This window comes from Antechinus flavipes, chromosome 3 (assembly GCF_016432865.1).
Source record: "Antechinus flavipes isolate AdamAnt ecotype Samford, QLD, Australia chromosome 3, AdamAnt_v2, whole genome shotgun sequence".
NCBI lineage: Eukaryota > Metazoa > Chordata > Mammalia > Dasyuromorphia > Dasyuridae > Antechinus > Antechinus flavipes.
This window is the reverse complement of record NC_067400.1, coordinates 81187650-81203586: the sequence shown is the minus strand read 5'-3', so window position 1 is coordinate 81203586 and position 15937 is coordinate 81187650. Positions and strand designations below refer to the sequence as shown.

At 36.2% G+C, this 15937-nt stretch overlaps 1 protein-coding gene across 1 annotated transcript in view; it reads left to right on the top strand.

The window, feature by feature from the left end:
- The window catches only part of ICOS (inducible T cell costimulator), a 37933-nt gene extending 31493 nt beyond the window's left edge, over positions 1-6440 (top strand). The window contains exons 4-5 of the mRNA XM_051983754.1: positions 1392-1482; positions 4156-6440. Of these exons, the coding sequence (XP_051839714.1) occupies positions 1392-1482; positions 4156-4169 (105 nt within the window). The 3' untranslated portion in view covers positions 4170-6440. The remainder of the gene's footprint in view (positions 1-1391; positions 1483-4155) is intronic.
- Positions 6441-15937: the final 9497 nt, after the last annotated feature.

The following is a 15937-nucleotide window of genomic DNA, read 5'->3' as shown; positions in this document are numbered from 1 at the left end:
TTAAAAAAAGATATCATGGCATGATAATTATGCATCACACATGTAGGACCATAAATATAGAACTGGTTGGTTATTGTCCTTAATTCTCAAAGAGGACCAAAATGACATTACTTTGTTAGAGTCAAGTTACAGAGTATCTGAATATGGCTGATCAGAGTGAAGAGGTTTGTATCCCCTCAATTCCAGATGGTGATGAGGTTAGTGGCAATAAGATAGTTGATTTTGGCCGGCCACAGGTTTAAAGTGAAAGAATCCACTTATTCCCAAATTATTAATTACAAAATGAAAGTTTATTGTTGGATAGAAACCAGTTTGTGAAGAGACTGACTTCTATAGTGGCAGAGTTCTATTGGGAAATGGAATTTGGTGCTGAGAGAATGCCTTCTCAGTGGGCAGAGAGAGTCCTAGCAGTTGAGCATGCTACTTTAGGCCTTATGCAAGGAATTGAGCTGAAGGAAGTTTGTTATATGGGTAGCTTGGTGGGGGGCTGGGACAGCCTGTGATCAGACCAGGATTTCTCAATTGAATGAGAATTTAGAATTTCAGAAAGATCAATGGGAGTTGATTTGCCCTTGAATAATGTTGCTTCTCTCATCGGGGAAGATGGGCCCTCTCTCTAGACTTTTGGAGCCTGGGAGATCCTAATCTCTGAGATCAAAAAGGGGACACAATTTAATTTTAAAGGGAACACAGTTTAGTGATAATCTTAAAGGGAACACAGCTTCAGTAGAGGGAACAGTTTCCCTCGACCCTTCAAGAGCAATATCTGCCACAGGTTGAACACAAATAGTCCCTATAAACATTTGGGGTAGTTTCTCTAATTTGGCGTATCTCACATTTCCTTCGGGCTACTTCAATTCCACCTTGCTCATAAAGCACAGCATCTTCTCTGATGAGAGCAGGCTATGTTGTATCTCCCAATAAATAATCGATTCCAAAGTTCTTAAGAGATATAGAAACCTTAATGATAATTCCATTCCATTTCTGTGTCATCTATAAAGTGCAAGAGAGTTGTCATTTTGTGGATGTTAAATAACTTACTCAAAGTCACACAATTTATAACTCTTTCCATGTGTTCTTTACTGACTCACTTTACTGTCTGTTCTAAAAGCTTGACTTGATGCTCCTAAAACTTTGGGACCCACTCTAAGGATTCACGATTTCATAAGCTGTGACAATTTTTTTTTCCTACCCCAAATACCAATACAGAGCTATGATTTAGAAAAATTCAAAGGAGTTTCTTGGGACACATAAAAGTTGAATTATTTGCCCAGAATCTGGCAAGGATTTATAACAAATAGGAAAAGAAAGGTGGAGAACAAAGCTGGAAGGCAGAAGTTAGGAAACAAAGTAACTACTCATGTTGTTAATAGGATGCTCTTTCTTTTCAGATGAGCCAAAGTCAATCTCTTTTGCATGAAACTAATAGCGAATACATGCCTATGGCAGCAGTGACTGCAGCTAAAAACCCTGGATTCAAAGGTGGGTCTTAATTTAGGGATTTAATTAATGATTGGAGTATTAGGATCTAAATATTTATGCTTTCTTTTCAGAGTAAAGGTCCCTTTCTGCTTGGATTGATTTTAGCAAGTTTGATAGAAGCAAGAATTTCTATACAATTGAAGTTTGCTCTCATTTTACTATTTGAGGGAAAAAAAAAAAACCACTCAGAAGTTGTGTCTATGATAGTTCTTTGAATTGAATTCTTCATTGTTAGTTTAAAAGCTCAGAAATCTCCAGGATTAGAGTGAGGAGGGAGAGCAAATATGAGGGAGGTGGGGATGATCTAGTGATAGAGCAGCATACTTTACCAGTTTTGCAATTATCCTACTGACTTTGGGAAAGGAACAATGACATGAAACCATCTAAGAAAAGGCCTTAGAAATAATTGGACAATAGTCCAAGAGCTGGAAGGGATAACAATTTAATTTTTTAAGTGTTTTCCCTCAACCATGGGTATCCCAAGCTCAGCTCTATTTAGATATTACTCATAATCACTGATTGGCACTGCATTTTCTGGGTTCTAAAGAAAAAAATTGGAATGTAGATTCAGATAACAATTCATTTTCAATTAATAAACTCAGTATTTACTGAGCAATTACTATGTATCAGGTACTATGCTATATGGAGAAGGGACCTTGAAACTTTAAAACTCCTTGAAGGAGAAATTCTCCTTGGACTCTGCCTCAGTAAGGAACCCTGCCCAAGAGAAACAAGATAAACAGCTTCATTCTGTTATTTAGGTGGAGTTGGTTCATTCCAGAGCAAAAGAATTCCAACCCTATTCAATTAAAGAAACTCATTCAATTCTATTCAAATTCAGCTCAAGCTGAAACCCAGCTTGCAGCCAAAGACCTCCTTATAAAAATGGCAATTAAAAACTCATTTCTTTGTAGAGGTTCTAGATATGTCAGCTATGCCATGCTTACTATGCCAAGAAGGCCTCTGCCCACTGGAGAATATTATTTTCCAGTGCTCTCTTATCCTCTCTTTATCCTCACCTATTTCCCTAACAAGACTTTATGCCTCTCTGTTAGGATTTTGAGCCTTACTTCCTAATCCCCATAATAAACCTCTTTTATCTTTTATTTTATTTTTTTAAATAACTTTTTATTGACAGAACCCATGCCAGGGTAATTTTTTACAACATTATCCCTTGCACTCGCTTCTGTTCTGATTTTTCCCCTCTCTCCCTCCACCCCCTCCCCCAGATGGCAAGCAGTCCTATATGTGTTAAATAGATTACAGTATATCCTAGATACAATATATGTGTGCAGAACTAAACAGTTCTCTTGTTGCACAGGGAGAATTGGATTCAGCAGTTTATATTCATTTCCCAGTGTTCTTTCTTTGGGTGTAGCTGCTTCTGTCCATCTTTGATCAGTTGAAACTGAGTTAGATCTCTATGTCGAAGAGATCCACTTCCATCAGACTACATCCTCATACAGTATCGTTATTGAGGTATATAATGATCTCCTGGTTCTGCTCATTTCACTTAGCATCAGTTCATGTAAGTCTTGCCAGTCCTCTCTATATTCATCCTGCTGGTCATTTCTTACAGAACAATAATATTCCATAACATTCATATACCACAATTTACTCAACCATTCTCCAATTGATGGGATAAACTTCTTTTATCAATCTAGGTTTTCAGGTTTGTAAATTCCTTTACACAGAATCCCTCTGGCACCAGAAGGGGGTTCCCTAAAACTCCCTACCCTTGCATGGAATCCCAAGGGGGTGCAGGGGAGCCAAACCTCTCCATTTGGTTCCCTGAACCCTGAAACTGACACTAGACCTCATCATTTAACTCCTTGACCACCAGAAATACTAATCTCATTTTGGTCCCTAAATCTAGAGCTTATCATTTGGTTCCCTATAAAAGGGAACCCCCAAACCTAAATCTGATCATATTTTTGGTTCCCATACCAGGAGCCCTGAAAACTAGACTTCATGTCATCATTCTACATTAAGGATATAAGTACAAGAATTAAAAAGAAAAAAAAACTTGAAAGAAGGTAATGGAATGTAAGCGTAATAGGAAATATATTTTTTTCTTAATCCAGAAGAGCTTCTAGGACAGTGCCCTTCAGACCCAGAAGATTGCCAGCTAGTAATCAGTCATTTAATATGTAATAAATAAACATTCATTAAGATTTTAGGATAAGTATTTATCATAATAGTCAATAAACATTTATGATTTGTTAATATATTAGCACTTATTAAGAGACTACTATGTGTCAGTATGCTACTAAGTGATTGGGCTATGAACACAAAAATGAAATAATTCCTCCACTCAAGAAATTTGCATTTCCTTTTGGATAGTATATCATTAAATGCCAAATGAAGGGCACAGATATCTGCAGTTCCAAAAACTGAAAGTCACAGAAATGTGGGATAAGGTGGTTGGGGAAGGCTTTTTGAAGATCTTAGTCTCCTCATTTGTGATATACACTTGGTTGAACTATATTGATTCTAAGGTCCCTTCTAGCTCCTAGAATCAATAAGGAGGTCAGATTTGAGATAGATCTTGAAAGATGGGCAAGATTTGGATAGTTGAAAGGATAGAGAAAGAACATTCCATTAGGTAGTTCATTAAATAGAAGTCTGGCAAATGGTGGTCTCTTTATGACTAATTCTAAATTTGCATTACAGGCATGAGCACCTAATCTGAAACTCAGGTGTCCAACGGAGAAGCACACAAGTCAACTCTGCCTACTTGAAATTCTGTATTCTTATTCAACTCGGGGTTTTGAATTCATTTGGTTTACTATATACATGGATTCTAGCGACTATATATGTCAATCATTTTTCAACAGGTTGGGATAACAGGGCCCTGTTCAGAGCAGACATGTTTTGCTCATGGGATTTTTGGCCTCAGACAAAAATAAACGCATCCACCTTAAAAAGAGACAAAATAAGAATGAATCCAATGCTATGGACTCTTTTCTAAGGAAAACATCTAGCACTTATCTTCATATCACTGACAGACTACCTCTTTTTTTTCCTGTGGAATCCAATTTACTGTATTTAGCAAACATCCTAGAAGCTTGAAATACACCCACAGGAAAATAAGGGGAAATACTTGAACTATACCTAAGAACTTTGAAAATACTGGGTAGTTCTGCAATGCTATAATATTGCTCTGACTTCAAATATTTTAGCAATGCCAGGATATAACTTAGGAAGGGCTTAAGTATCTTTTATTTTCTACTAGTGCTCTCTTATTTACTCATTTCCTTCTGTGCATCTACTTGTCTATCAAGCAGAGTCAAGGGGATATTTCTATATTATTTCTCTGAAGCGCAAAAAGATTAAATGGTACTTCGAGACCTTGATAAATATAATCTGTTTCCCTAAAACAATTGAACTGTCACAGAAACCGAACTTGTTCCTTCAAATTTATCTAACCATATCTGCTACTTCAGTATCATCTTGATAGGAAATAATACTCAGAATTGCTGTAGCTTCACCCACTTTTATCAGCCCTCTGTTGTAGTATTTGGTGGCTTCCAGGCAATGTCATTTTCATAGATTAAATTTAAACAGAGGATTTTCTGTGGCAATCTGGCATCCTTCTAGTAGAATAACAGATAATTTGCTTGAAAAGTTCTAGTCTGGCTAAATGGCCGATAATCTTAACAAAAGGGTTCTTTGCATCTTATATCCTTATATTGTATAAGATCTCCCAGAGTTTCTAGACCCAAGAATTAAAGATGAAAAGGTTCGTTATAGCCCACATGCTACCTGAAATAAGCACTAGAGGTCTGTCTTCATCATAAAGGTTGAATGCCTTAGATCTAGGTCCTTTTGCTTTAAGTTTAAAAACAATTTATGAGTTATAGGAACCTTATGCTGAACCAATTTATTTAAAATTCACTAGCATGGAGGCAGTTAGGTGGTACAGTGGACAGCACACCAGCCCTAAATTCAGGAGTTCAAATCAGATCTCAGACACTTAACACTTCCTAGCTATGTCATCCTGGGCAAGTCACTTAACCCCATTTGCCTCAGGGGAAAAAAACCCTCACTTGCAAGGTCTGAATTTCTGATAAAACTATTAAGAATAACTTTACATTCATGGTGGAGGTCTAGTTACATAGAATAGAAGAAGATAGATTTCTTTTGAGGTCTTTTTTGGGTGGAATACATATAAAATGTCATCCTTGGTTCTAATATCCCCTCTGATTCATTTTTTAAAATACAAAATCATAGCTTCCAAGTTAAATAATGTATATAAGTTCTACTTTTGCCTGTTATGTTAAATGAATCTCTATAAGTAAGCAAAATGAAAATCTAGAATCCTTATGTTTTAGTTGTCAATAATAATATTAATAATTTTTGTGCTTTAAGTATCCATAGTGTTGAGTTTGTACAATATAGTACTGAACTTGTAATTTGAATCATGTTGATGTTTACTGCCTTAAATTCACCTGAACTAACAAAATCACAGCTTCCAAGTTAAAAAATGTGTTTAAGTTGTACTTTTGTCTGTTATGTTAAATGAGTTTCTATTAGTATGCAAAACGAACGTCTAGAATTCTAAATGTTTTAAGTTGTCAATAATATCATTATGTATACCTATGTGCTTTAAGTATGCATAGTGTTGAGTTTGTACAGTACAATACTGAACTTGTAATTTGAATCAAGTGTTGATGTTTATTTCCTTACATTCACCTGGATCAACTCTATTCAGAAGAGATTTTTCTACAAGTCTTTTTTGAGTGAGGGTGTCGAGTGGACAGATAGACTGAACTTTGGTATACTGGTATTTTGGCCAACAGCACATAAATACAATGTTCCTTCTGTCAATATACTGAACATTTCAAAGTTGAATTTATTAAAGGACAAAATTTCTGTGAAATGAATTTGGTTTAATAGTATTAGATTTTCGAATGAATTACAAAAGTAATAAAGATAAAAGTTGTTTTTTTGTTTTACAGACTTAGTGGTTTTCTTATTTTTTGGGGGGTGGAGTACTTTACTCAAAGTGTCTTTCTGAACTGGATTGGGGTGACAGGGAAGGAATCTTTATTTCACTTGAGACCTATCTGCCACCATTTCATTTCAGGACCAGAGGCAATCATAGACAAGTGACCTGTGTGAATGCAGTAACTTCTGTCCCTGACTTTTCAAACTCAGATTGCTATTGCTGCCTTCTTAGTACCTGATTCAGAATCATACAATGTTCAAAATGAAAGGGGGTTTAGAGATCATTTGATGTAATCTTTCATTTTTTCTTTGAGAATACTGGGGCTCAGAGAGGTGAAATTACTTATCCAATGTCACACAGACAATTGGGAGCAGAGCAAGTTTCCAAGTTCTTTTCCCCTTACATTTGCCAAATTAATCAAATTAAATACTGAAGGAATTTAACAAACATTTATTAAGTATTTATTATATGTAAGTCACTGTACTAAGTCCTGGGGATATAAAGGGAAGAAAGATGAAGGGAATAATCATTTATTAAGGACCTATTATGTATTAGATATTCTACTAAACACGAGAGATGATGCTATAATTACTCCCACTTTATAATTGAGGAAGCTTGTGTGGATAGACTTGACCAAAGATCACATAATTAATTAAATGTTGGAGTTAAATTCAGATCTTTCTGACTCCAGACTCAGCTCTCTGTTTCATATGATAATTAATAAGTGTTTATTTATCAACTGATTGATCTGCTTTTGAGTGGACATCCATCTGATGATAGGCATTTTTTGGCTCTAGTAAGTCACAAAATCTCTTAATCATACTATCATTCAGCTCCTGTTTCTTAATATTGATGTAATATAGCTTTTAGGGGAAACAGTAATAATTTTAAGATCCCCTGACTATAGGGGGCTTCTGTTCTAATAATCTATCTGATTCCAAAGTCTTCTGGCCTCAGGATAGTCTCATAAATCAAACTCCCGAGATAACAGTGAATAGACCAGTCCTCAGTTCATTGTTGACTGTCAGATGGATAATCTGTTGGTCAGTGATAACCAAATTTTTGAGACCACTTCTTGGTTCTACCTCTTAGGCCATAAAATTAATATATCTATAACATGAAGAACTAGATAAATGTGTCTTCTTGCTTTTGTTTCTTTGTTAAATTCTCTTGGAATTTAGACTGCTTCAATGGCATGACAATTACAATAAACTTTGCCCCTTGATTGGAAATGGATTCAAGCCTGCAAATTTCTTTGAGACACCTCATGACACCCATCTATGACCTCAACTTTTGGGGTCCTTTCCCTACCTCCACAATATTAGGCTCCCAAAATCATGTGAAGTAATTTCACATGCCTTATGAAATCAAAGTATGCTATGTTTAGGACATTCCATTGATCTATCTTGTAATTATCTTTTGATAGCTAAAATTTATAGACTTATAGAAGTGCATACATATGTATACTTAAATATTTTATGTTCTTGTCAACAAATCAATTAGGTTTATTAAGCACCTAGCATGTGCCAGGTACTGTGCAAACACTGAAAATATAAATATAAATAGAGAAAGAAATTGTCCTTACCCTCAAGGACCTCATCTTCTAATAGAGGAAGAAAACACATAAAAGACAGTTGATTCTAGGACAAACCAGCCAATTATAGGAAGAGGCCAAGGGGATGGCATCTATTTCCTATGGCTTTCATGGCATTCCAGATGGAGTTTCCAGAGAGAAGAGGATTCTGTGGATTAGAACTTTAAAGTTACTAAAGGAAAATGTGTCAGCTTATAAAAAGTGTTTAGCATTTGCCAATGATTGAACAAATCAAGAAGAAAAAGAGGAAATAAGAGAGGAATAAGCAAGAAATTGGGTTTAGCTAAGAATGAGAGTATGTCAGGAATGCTTAAGTGTAGAAGATTGGTTCAGAGATTCCAAGCTTAGTAATCTACATGGTATAGACTCCACTAGGCCTATGAGGGGTTTTGGAGATACATATCAAAGACATTTGGGAAAGGATAAGAATGTGTGTTTACTGAGAAGTTAAATGCTAATGTTACTCAAAAAGAATATATAGCTTAAAATATATATAATTTGATTCACTGGAGACTCTTTGAAAAAGTTACTTGATCATGAGACTCTCATGATAGTTGATTTTGGCCAGGGGCTACATGAATCAGAGAAGACTAGGTCAAAGAAGGAATTGTGTGCGATGTTGGCAGGAAGAAGTCTAATGTTATACTGGTTCTTATGAAGGGGGAGGGAAATTGTTCCCTTTACTTTAGCTGTGTTCCCTTTAAGATTATCATTCTGAAACAGTGTTCCCTTTTGATCTGTGATCCCTTTTGGAGTGTCAGCCCCTCCTGGGGAAGGCATATCCTCCCAGATAAGTTATCTTTTGGGGATGCCAGAGCCTTTGATTCAATTAGAAATCCTGGACAAAAAGCACGCCTTTTTTTTTTTTTTTAATTTTTTATTTAATAATTACTTTATATTGACACTCATTTCTGTTCCGATTTTTTTTCCCCTCCCTCCCTCTACCCCCCCCCCCCCAGATGGCAAGCAGTCCTTTATATGTTGGATATGTTGCAGTATATCCTAGATACAATCTATGTTTGCAGAACCGAACAGTTCTCTTGTTGCATAGGGAGAATTGGATTCAGAAGGTATAAATAACCCGGGAAGAAAAACAAAAATGCAGATAGTTCACATTCGTTTCCCAGTGTTCTTTCTTTGGGTGTAGCTGCTTATGTCCGTCATTTATCAATTGAAACTCAGGTCTCTTTGTCAAAGAAATCCACTTCCATCAAAATATGTCCTCATACAATATCGTTGTCGAAGTGTATAATGATCTCCTGGTTCTGCTCATTTCACTTAGCATCAGTTCATGTAAGTCTTGCCAGTCCTCTCTGTATTCATCCTGCTGGTCATTTCTTACAGAACAATAATATTCCATAACATTCATATACCACAATTTACCCAGCCATTCTCCAATTGATGGGCATCCATTCATTTTCCAGTTTCTGGCCACTACAAACAGGGCTGCTACAAACATTTTGGCACATACAGGTCCCTTTCCCTTCTTTAGTATTTCTTTGGGATATAAGCCCAATAGAAACACTGCTGGATCAAAGGGTATGCACAATTTGATAATTTTTTGGGCATAATTTTTGAAGTGTTGTTAATTCTAGTAGATCTGGGCAGGATACTGATAAGCATCTAGGATGAGAATCTTGGCTTCCTGAAGCCTCAAGACTCTTTTTAAAGGGCAGTTTCTAAACTTACTCTGCAGAGGCCCAAAGTAGCTTCCTCAGCTGTTAGGACCCTGCCCACTGAGAAGGCATTCTCTTCTCAGTGCCGGACTCCATTTCTCTAATAGGACGTTGCCACTATGGAAGTCAGTCTTTTAGCAAGACTGGCTTTCGGTCCAACAATAAACTTTCATTTTTGCAAGTTAATAATTTGGGGTTTCATAAATTCTTTCATGGAAAACCTGTGCTGATCATAAGGATATTTTAAAACTTTCTGACTGCCACTTATCTCATCACTTACAACCATTAAAAATTGAATTTCAGAGTGGTGAATAAAGCCATACCAAAGGATTATATCATAAAATATAGAAATTACTCTGAAGTCCTAAGGGAACAGGAGGCAAGGCAGGAGATAACACATGATATAAGGAGGTTCATATCATCAAAGTTGTCACCCAAAGGAAAATTTATTTAATGTAATCATCCTTTTATTGAAGCAAGGCTTTCCCTCATCTAAACTTTCTTTGTCAGTGTAGTCATGGGCCAACACATATATCACATCCATTTGTGAACGTATATTATAGTGAAGCTGTGCAATCAAATATCATTTCTCCCCATAGAACATGTCTGTGGATATTGCAATGCTGGAGAAACTAAGGCAAGACAGAGATTAGAGGTTTTTAATATTTTAATACTGGAGAAGTTAGATTGGCGAAGCTATAGCCAGCCAGGTTGGATGGGACGCTTATCTCAAAGCATCCAGCAACCAAGCAAGTAATTCCAGAGACACTTATAAGGCTCCAGCAATCAGGGGAAAAAAAGGCAAAGGTGAGGTAGAGCACTGGTTGAGTGGAAATTCCTGGAAGGATCATAACTTTTTAATTCTGACAGGTTGAGGGTGAAGAAGGAAGAATCATAAATTCTTATAAGATGGGAGTGAAGAAGCTAGTTAAGCAAGAGACAGGAAGTCTGGGCCAGAAAGGTAGAGAGTTCCGTCTAAGTATTTGAGGTTTATGACTTTTTGAAATGCCAAAGTGACCAGAGCTCTGCAGCCCTAATTTGTAATGTTCTTGGTGGTTTTCTGGAGGTCTTGTAGCAGCCTTCATTTCAGTAATCACCACAAGAATAGTAGGTGTTAAAGTCCAAATCCTTTATTATTTCCTTCACAATCTAGTTTCCTTGCCTGGGGCCTGAGCTAGCTTTCTTTGAGGCCTTTCAGGCCTTGGTCTCAGTGGGAGAAGTGCAGGAGGCCAGCTACCATGGTATTGTGAGATGAAGTGAATGAATCTGGCTCTGAGGCCCTTCTGAAACTGTGTCTGGCCCTTCTGAGTCTCTCTCCAAGCCCTTCTGTGTCTGTCTCTGACTCTGACTCTGGCTGAGTTTATCACAGCTTTATATGTTCTATTTTGAGTATAAGCCAATCATTATATCCCTAGGAAACCATTATTTGTTGTAAGATTAAATCAATCATACTGAACTAGAAAACTATTAAGCACCATGCTAAACTAGATAACCCTTGTCTCATCTATTCCACTGATTTAACACCTTGTAAGAATCCTTGTTTCAAATACAGAGCTCTGGTCCATAACACTAATTATCTCAGTCCTAATGTCCAGGAAGGGGGGTTACCACCAAGGGAACTGAAGCAAAATAATTCAGGGAAACTGAGGCATAACAATATTAAATATAGGGTGTGGTAGGAAACCATGGAGGCCTCTACCAACTTCAGGGCATAAACTCCTTTGTCCTTTATTTTGGGCTATACTTCTGCCAGTCAACTAGATATTAGACATAGCATTGTTATTTTTATGAGCCAATCACCACCTAGACATGAAATTTCTTGCTTTTTCATAATTAACTGTATTCACTACAGATCCATGGATAGAGTTTTGGTTCAAACTCAACCTTGTTATAAGGACCAATAGAATAATTTTAGCCTTTAACCTCAAAGACCTAAGTGGAATGGAAGCAGACCTATTTTCCTATCTGCAGATTTCTGACAAAATCTACTGGTATGGTTGTGATACACAGTCTCCTGTGTCCAAAGGATCTAGGCTGACTCAGTTATGTCTCATGTCTCTGCCATGGGTTCTCTAAGTGGTAGCATGTGTAACTTGAAAAAAAACACTCTTTCTATGACAGAGACAGAAACAAAAAGAGAATTGGATAGATTTTCTATCTTGAAGTCAGGCAGAAAAAGCTTTGGCAAGGTTTAGGACAAAAATGAGTAAGAATATGGGTAAGAACATAAAATATGAGGTCAAAGAACACCAGACCGAGAGCTCCTAGGACAATGGGCAGCATGATGAATAGAAGATTATTTGGAAAATAGAACAATGGGCTTTTGTCCTCATAGTTCTGGAATTTTTCCTACATGAGACTTTCTGGATATTAATTGGGCAATGCCTAATTTGGACAAGATTTGTACCTATGTAAACTGGAGTTCATCTTCATTTACCCCCAAACCTTCAGTATTAGGACTGGCTGATTTGACTTAGAGTTTGCAAGGGGATCTAATCTTACCAGAAAGTTCTGTGAGATCATATCATGAGGGTCCTACTATACCACAAAGGAGAATATATATTTAGATAAACAGGAAGAGCTACCCAACTACATAGATTTTCCTAGAACTTCCCTGATGTCACATACAGATCTCACCTTGTCATCTGTTATAGTCAGTTTAGCAGCATAAACATTGTCCCGGAAACTTGGGCTAATTTTACTTTCATAGCATGGCCAGAGGTTGCTTCTGCAGGGGCCAGGGAACAGGTTGATGCCCTCATCATGGTTATTGGCAATTCCTGTTGCCTTCCTATCCTCCAGGTCAATTGCTCTTGCCTTTCTAGTTGTGGCAATAGCTTGATCAGAGATCAGAGTATGGCAATCATGTATGCTCTGATGATATTAGATTTGAAGTCATCTCTCAGATCAGAAACTCGAATTGTGTGTGTGTGTATGTGTGTGTGTGTGTGTGTGAGAGAGAGAGAGAGAGAGAGAGAGAGAGAGAGAGAGAGAGAGAGAGAGAGATTGATTTGAAACAGGACAAGAAGACAACCTATCTTTGGTTCTTGGAAGGAACTGATATAAAGAAGAAAGATCCCAGCAATGGAATTATTTGCCATAATGCTGTGTGGCTAGATTAGATTAAGAAACAGGGGCAGTTAGATGATACAGGGGATAGAGCACCAGCCTGAAGTCAGGAGAATCTGACTTCAAATCCAGCCTCATATACTTAACACTTATTAGTTGTGTGAACCTGAGCAAGTAACTTAACCCCAATTGTCTCACCCCCCCACCAAAAAAAAAAAAAAAAAAACTTAGCAGTTAGACAATAGTCTGCCAAAAGGTCCCATAGAATAAGAAATAAAAACCACCATGCATCTCTGAAGGATCCAGGATCTGAGATTTAATATTGAGGCATAGAATACGCAGAATATTCCTAATGCTATATCAGATAAATCAATCTGGGATTAGGCTTTAGTTACCTCAGGAATAGAAATCTCTCCTCTGTAGATTCACTGGCAATTTTGTTTTCTTCTATTTCCTCCTGTTTACTAGTAAAATTCTTGAAAATACTCAGTCTTGCTTCATTTGAATCAAGAAGAGTGGAGGTTATTAGCCTATATTCTAAGAGAACACATTGATTCCAGGTGTGGTGGGAGCCATGGTTGTCTCTCCTTTTCACAGAATCATAGATGTAGAATTGAAAGGGAAATCATATGCCAGCAAATGGAACATCCTCATTTTATAGATGAGGAAACTGAGGTATAGAGAGGTCAAGTTGTTTGCCTGGGGTCACATAGCTACCAAGACAGAATTTTACCTATTCAGCCACCTAACTGCCAAATTCCTAATGGTGGCCCTTCCCACATTCTTACCTGATTTTTTTTTTCAAGGCAATTAGGATTAAGTGATTTGCTCATTTAACTACTACTAAATGGTAAGTTTTAAGAGCTGAGGTAGGATTTGAACTTGGGTCCGCATCTAGCTGCCTCTCTTCCCCTTCTTACATTTTCACATGGCCTTTTAATTTATTAAAATTTTGACATAACAATCCAAGCAAACAAATTTGCTTAATAATTATTTACATTCAAATGAATTATATTTAACTCACAAAGTTGAAATATTTTGGTCACTTCTTAAATCTCCATCAGGATTCTTTGTCCATTCATTCTTATATACTTTTTCTTTTATGATTGTAGTTGTGCATTTCATTGTTCTGGTTTTATTGTGCGTGTATTTTTGTATGTGTGTACTCACACATGCTACTTTATATGTGCTTTACTTTATTTGAAAGAATCAGAAGTGGGCATTCTACCCATTTCACTCATATTTGACCAAGAATCACTTCTGCCTGAAAACAGTTGTTCAACCTCTGCTTGAAGACCAATAATGAAAGGGAATCCAAATAACCCACCGAAGCAGCCCTTTCCACTTTTGGATAGCACTCATTATGATTAGTTTTCCCTTCCATTGAGCCTAAATCTATCTGCTTACAACTTTCACAGTTAGCTTCTAGCTTTTTCCCTAGGTTAATTCCTTTTCAAAATATCAAACTTTCTAATACTTGAACAGACTCAAGATTTTGTTTTCCAGGTTAAAAACACACAACTCCTTCAATAGGTCTATGGTCAGCATAACCTTAAATTTTTCACCCTTCTAATCACCCTTTTTAGATATGCTACAGAAAGAGATTTTTTTTTTAAATGAGGGACCTAGACTTGAACAGAGAACTATGAATATGCCTTGATTATAGTATAGAACAGGGGAGCAATTATCTCCTTTGTTTTGGACACTATACCTTCCTTACTGAAGCCCAGTATAGACTTAGCTTTTTGTGGCTACCATGTTTCAGTTGGCTCACAGTGCCTGGAATCTATCAAAATCCCTAGATTTAATTATTTTATTAATAGTATCTCATTTCCTCCCCTTTACATGTCAACACAATTTTTAACATTTATTTTTTTTACAAGATTTTGAGTTTCAAGTTTTTCTTCCACCATCACTCCTTTCCCCTATTCCAAGAATGGTAAGCAATTTGATATAGGTTATACATATGCTATCAGGTAAAACATATTTCTATATCAGTCACAGTTGTGAAAGAAGCAACAGTATCAGATAGTTTTGATAATTACTACTTTATATTATTGTTTGAGATCTGATATTGCTAGACCACTTTTTTTTATATTTTGATATGCTTGTCCTTTTGTTCTTCGAGGTTAATTTTGTTGTTACTTTTTCTAGTTCTATTAAATATTTTTGGTAGTTTGATTGGTATGGCACTGGATAAATGAAATAGGCAAAATTGTCATTTTTATTATATTGGCTCAGCCTAACCAAGAGCAAATTATCTTTTCCCAATTTTCCTATATAATCTTGATGGTGACTCCCTAATATTTGAATTATTTCTTTCTGGCCACTTGCAGTATTTTTTTTCTTTTGGCTTATAGCTCTAAATTGGCAGATTTTTTTTAATGCCTATCTACCTGCTGGATCCAGGATCTCAGGACAGTTTGCCTTGATAATTTTTAGAAAGAGCCTTCTTTTGGTTATGGCTTTCAGGTAGTCCAATGATACTGACATTGTTTATTCTGGATCCATTTTCCAGATCAGTTGTTTTTCCCAAGAGATATTTTACATTTTCTTCTATTTTTTCATTCTTTTGAGTGTATTTGATTGATTCTTGATGTCTTATTGAATTATTAGCTTCCATTTGCCCAATTTTAACTTTTAAGGGTTGTTTTCTTCAATTAGCTTTTGTACTTCCTTTTCCATTTCATCAATTTTAATTTTCAAGGAATTTTATTCTCTAGGCTAAATGTTCTTAAAAGACTCTTTGCCTTTTTATCTTTTATAAAAACACAACTCAAGAACAAGATGGACGCTTAGTGTGGCAATTTAGTGACACCATTTCTTAAAATATCCTAAAATCCTGACCTCTGTCTTTGAGCTATAGAATCATAGGAGGGATCTGAGAAATTCCTTAGTCCAACTTATCTATTTTACAGATAGAGATATTGAGGCCTAGAAAGTTATATGATAGAGATTTCCTGATCCAAAGTCTAGTGTTTTTATTCCCTTACATATGAACCTGATTAGCTCTGTGCCTGAAACATAATAGGATCTTAATAAATATTTGTTGAATTTAGTTGATATTTTATTTATACATTGATTTGATAAGCATTTATTAATCAACTACTATGTACCAAGTACTCTGTTAGATGTTGGAAATACAAAGACAAAAATTAAATAATT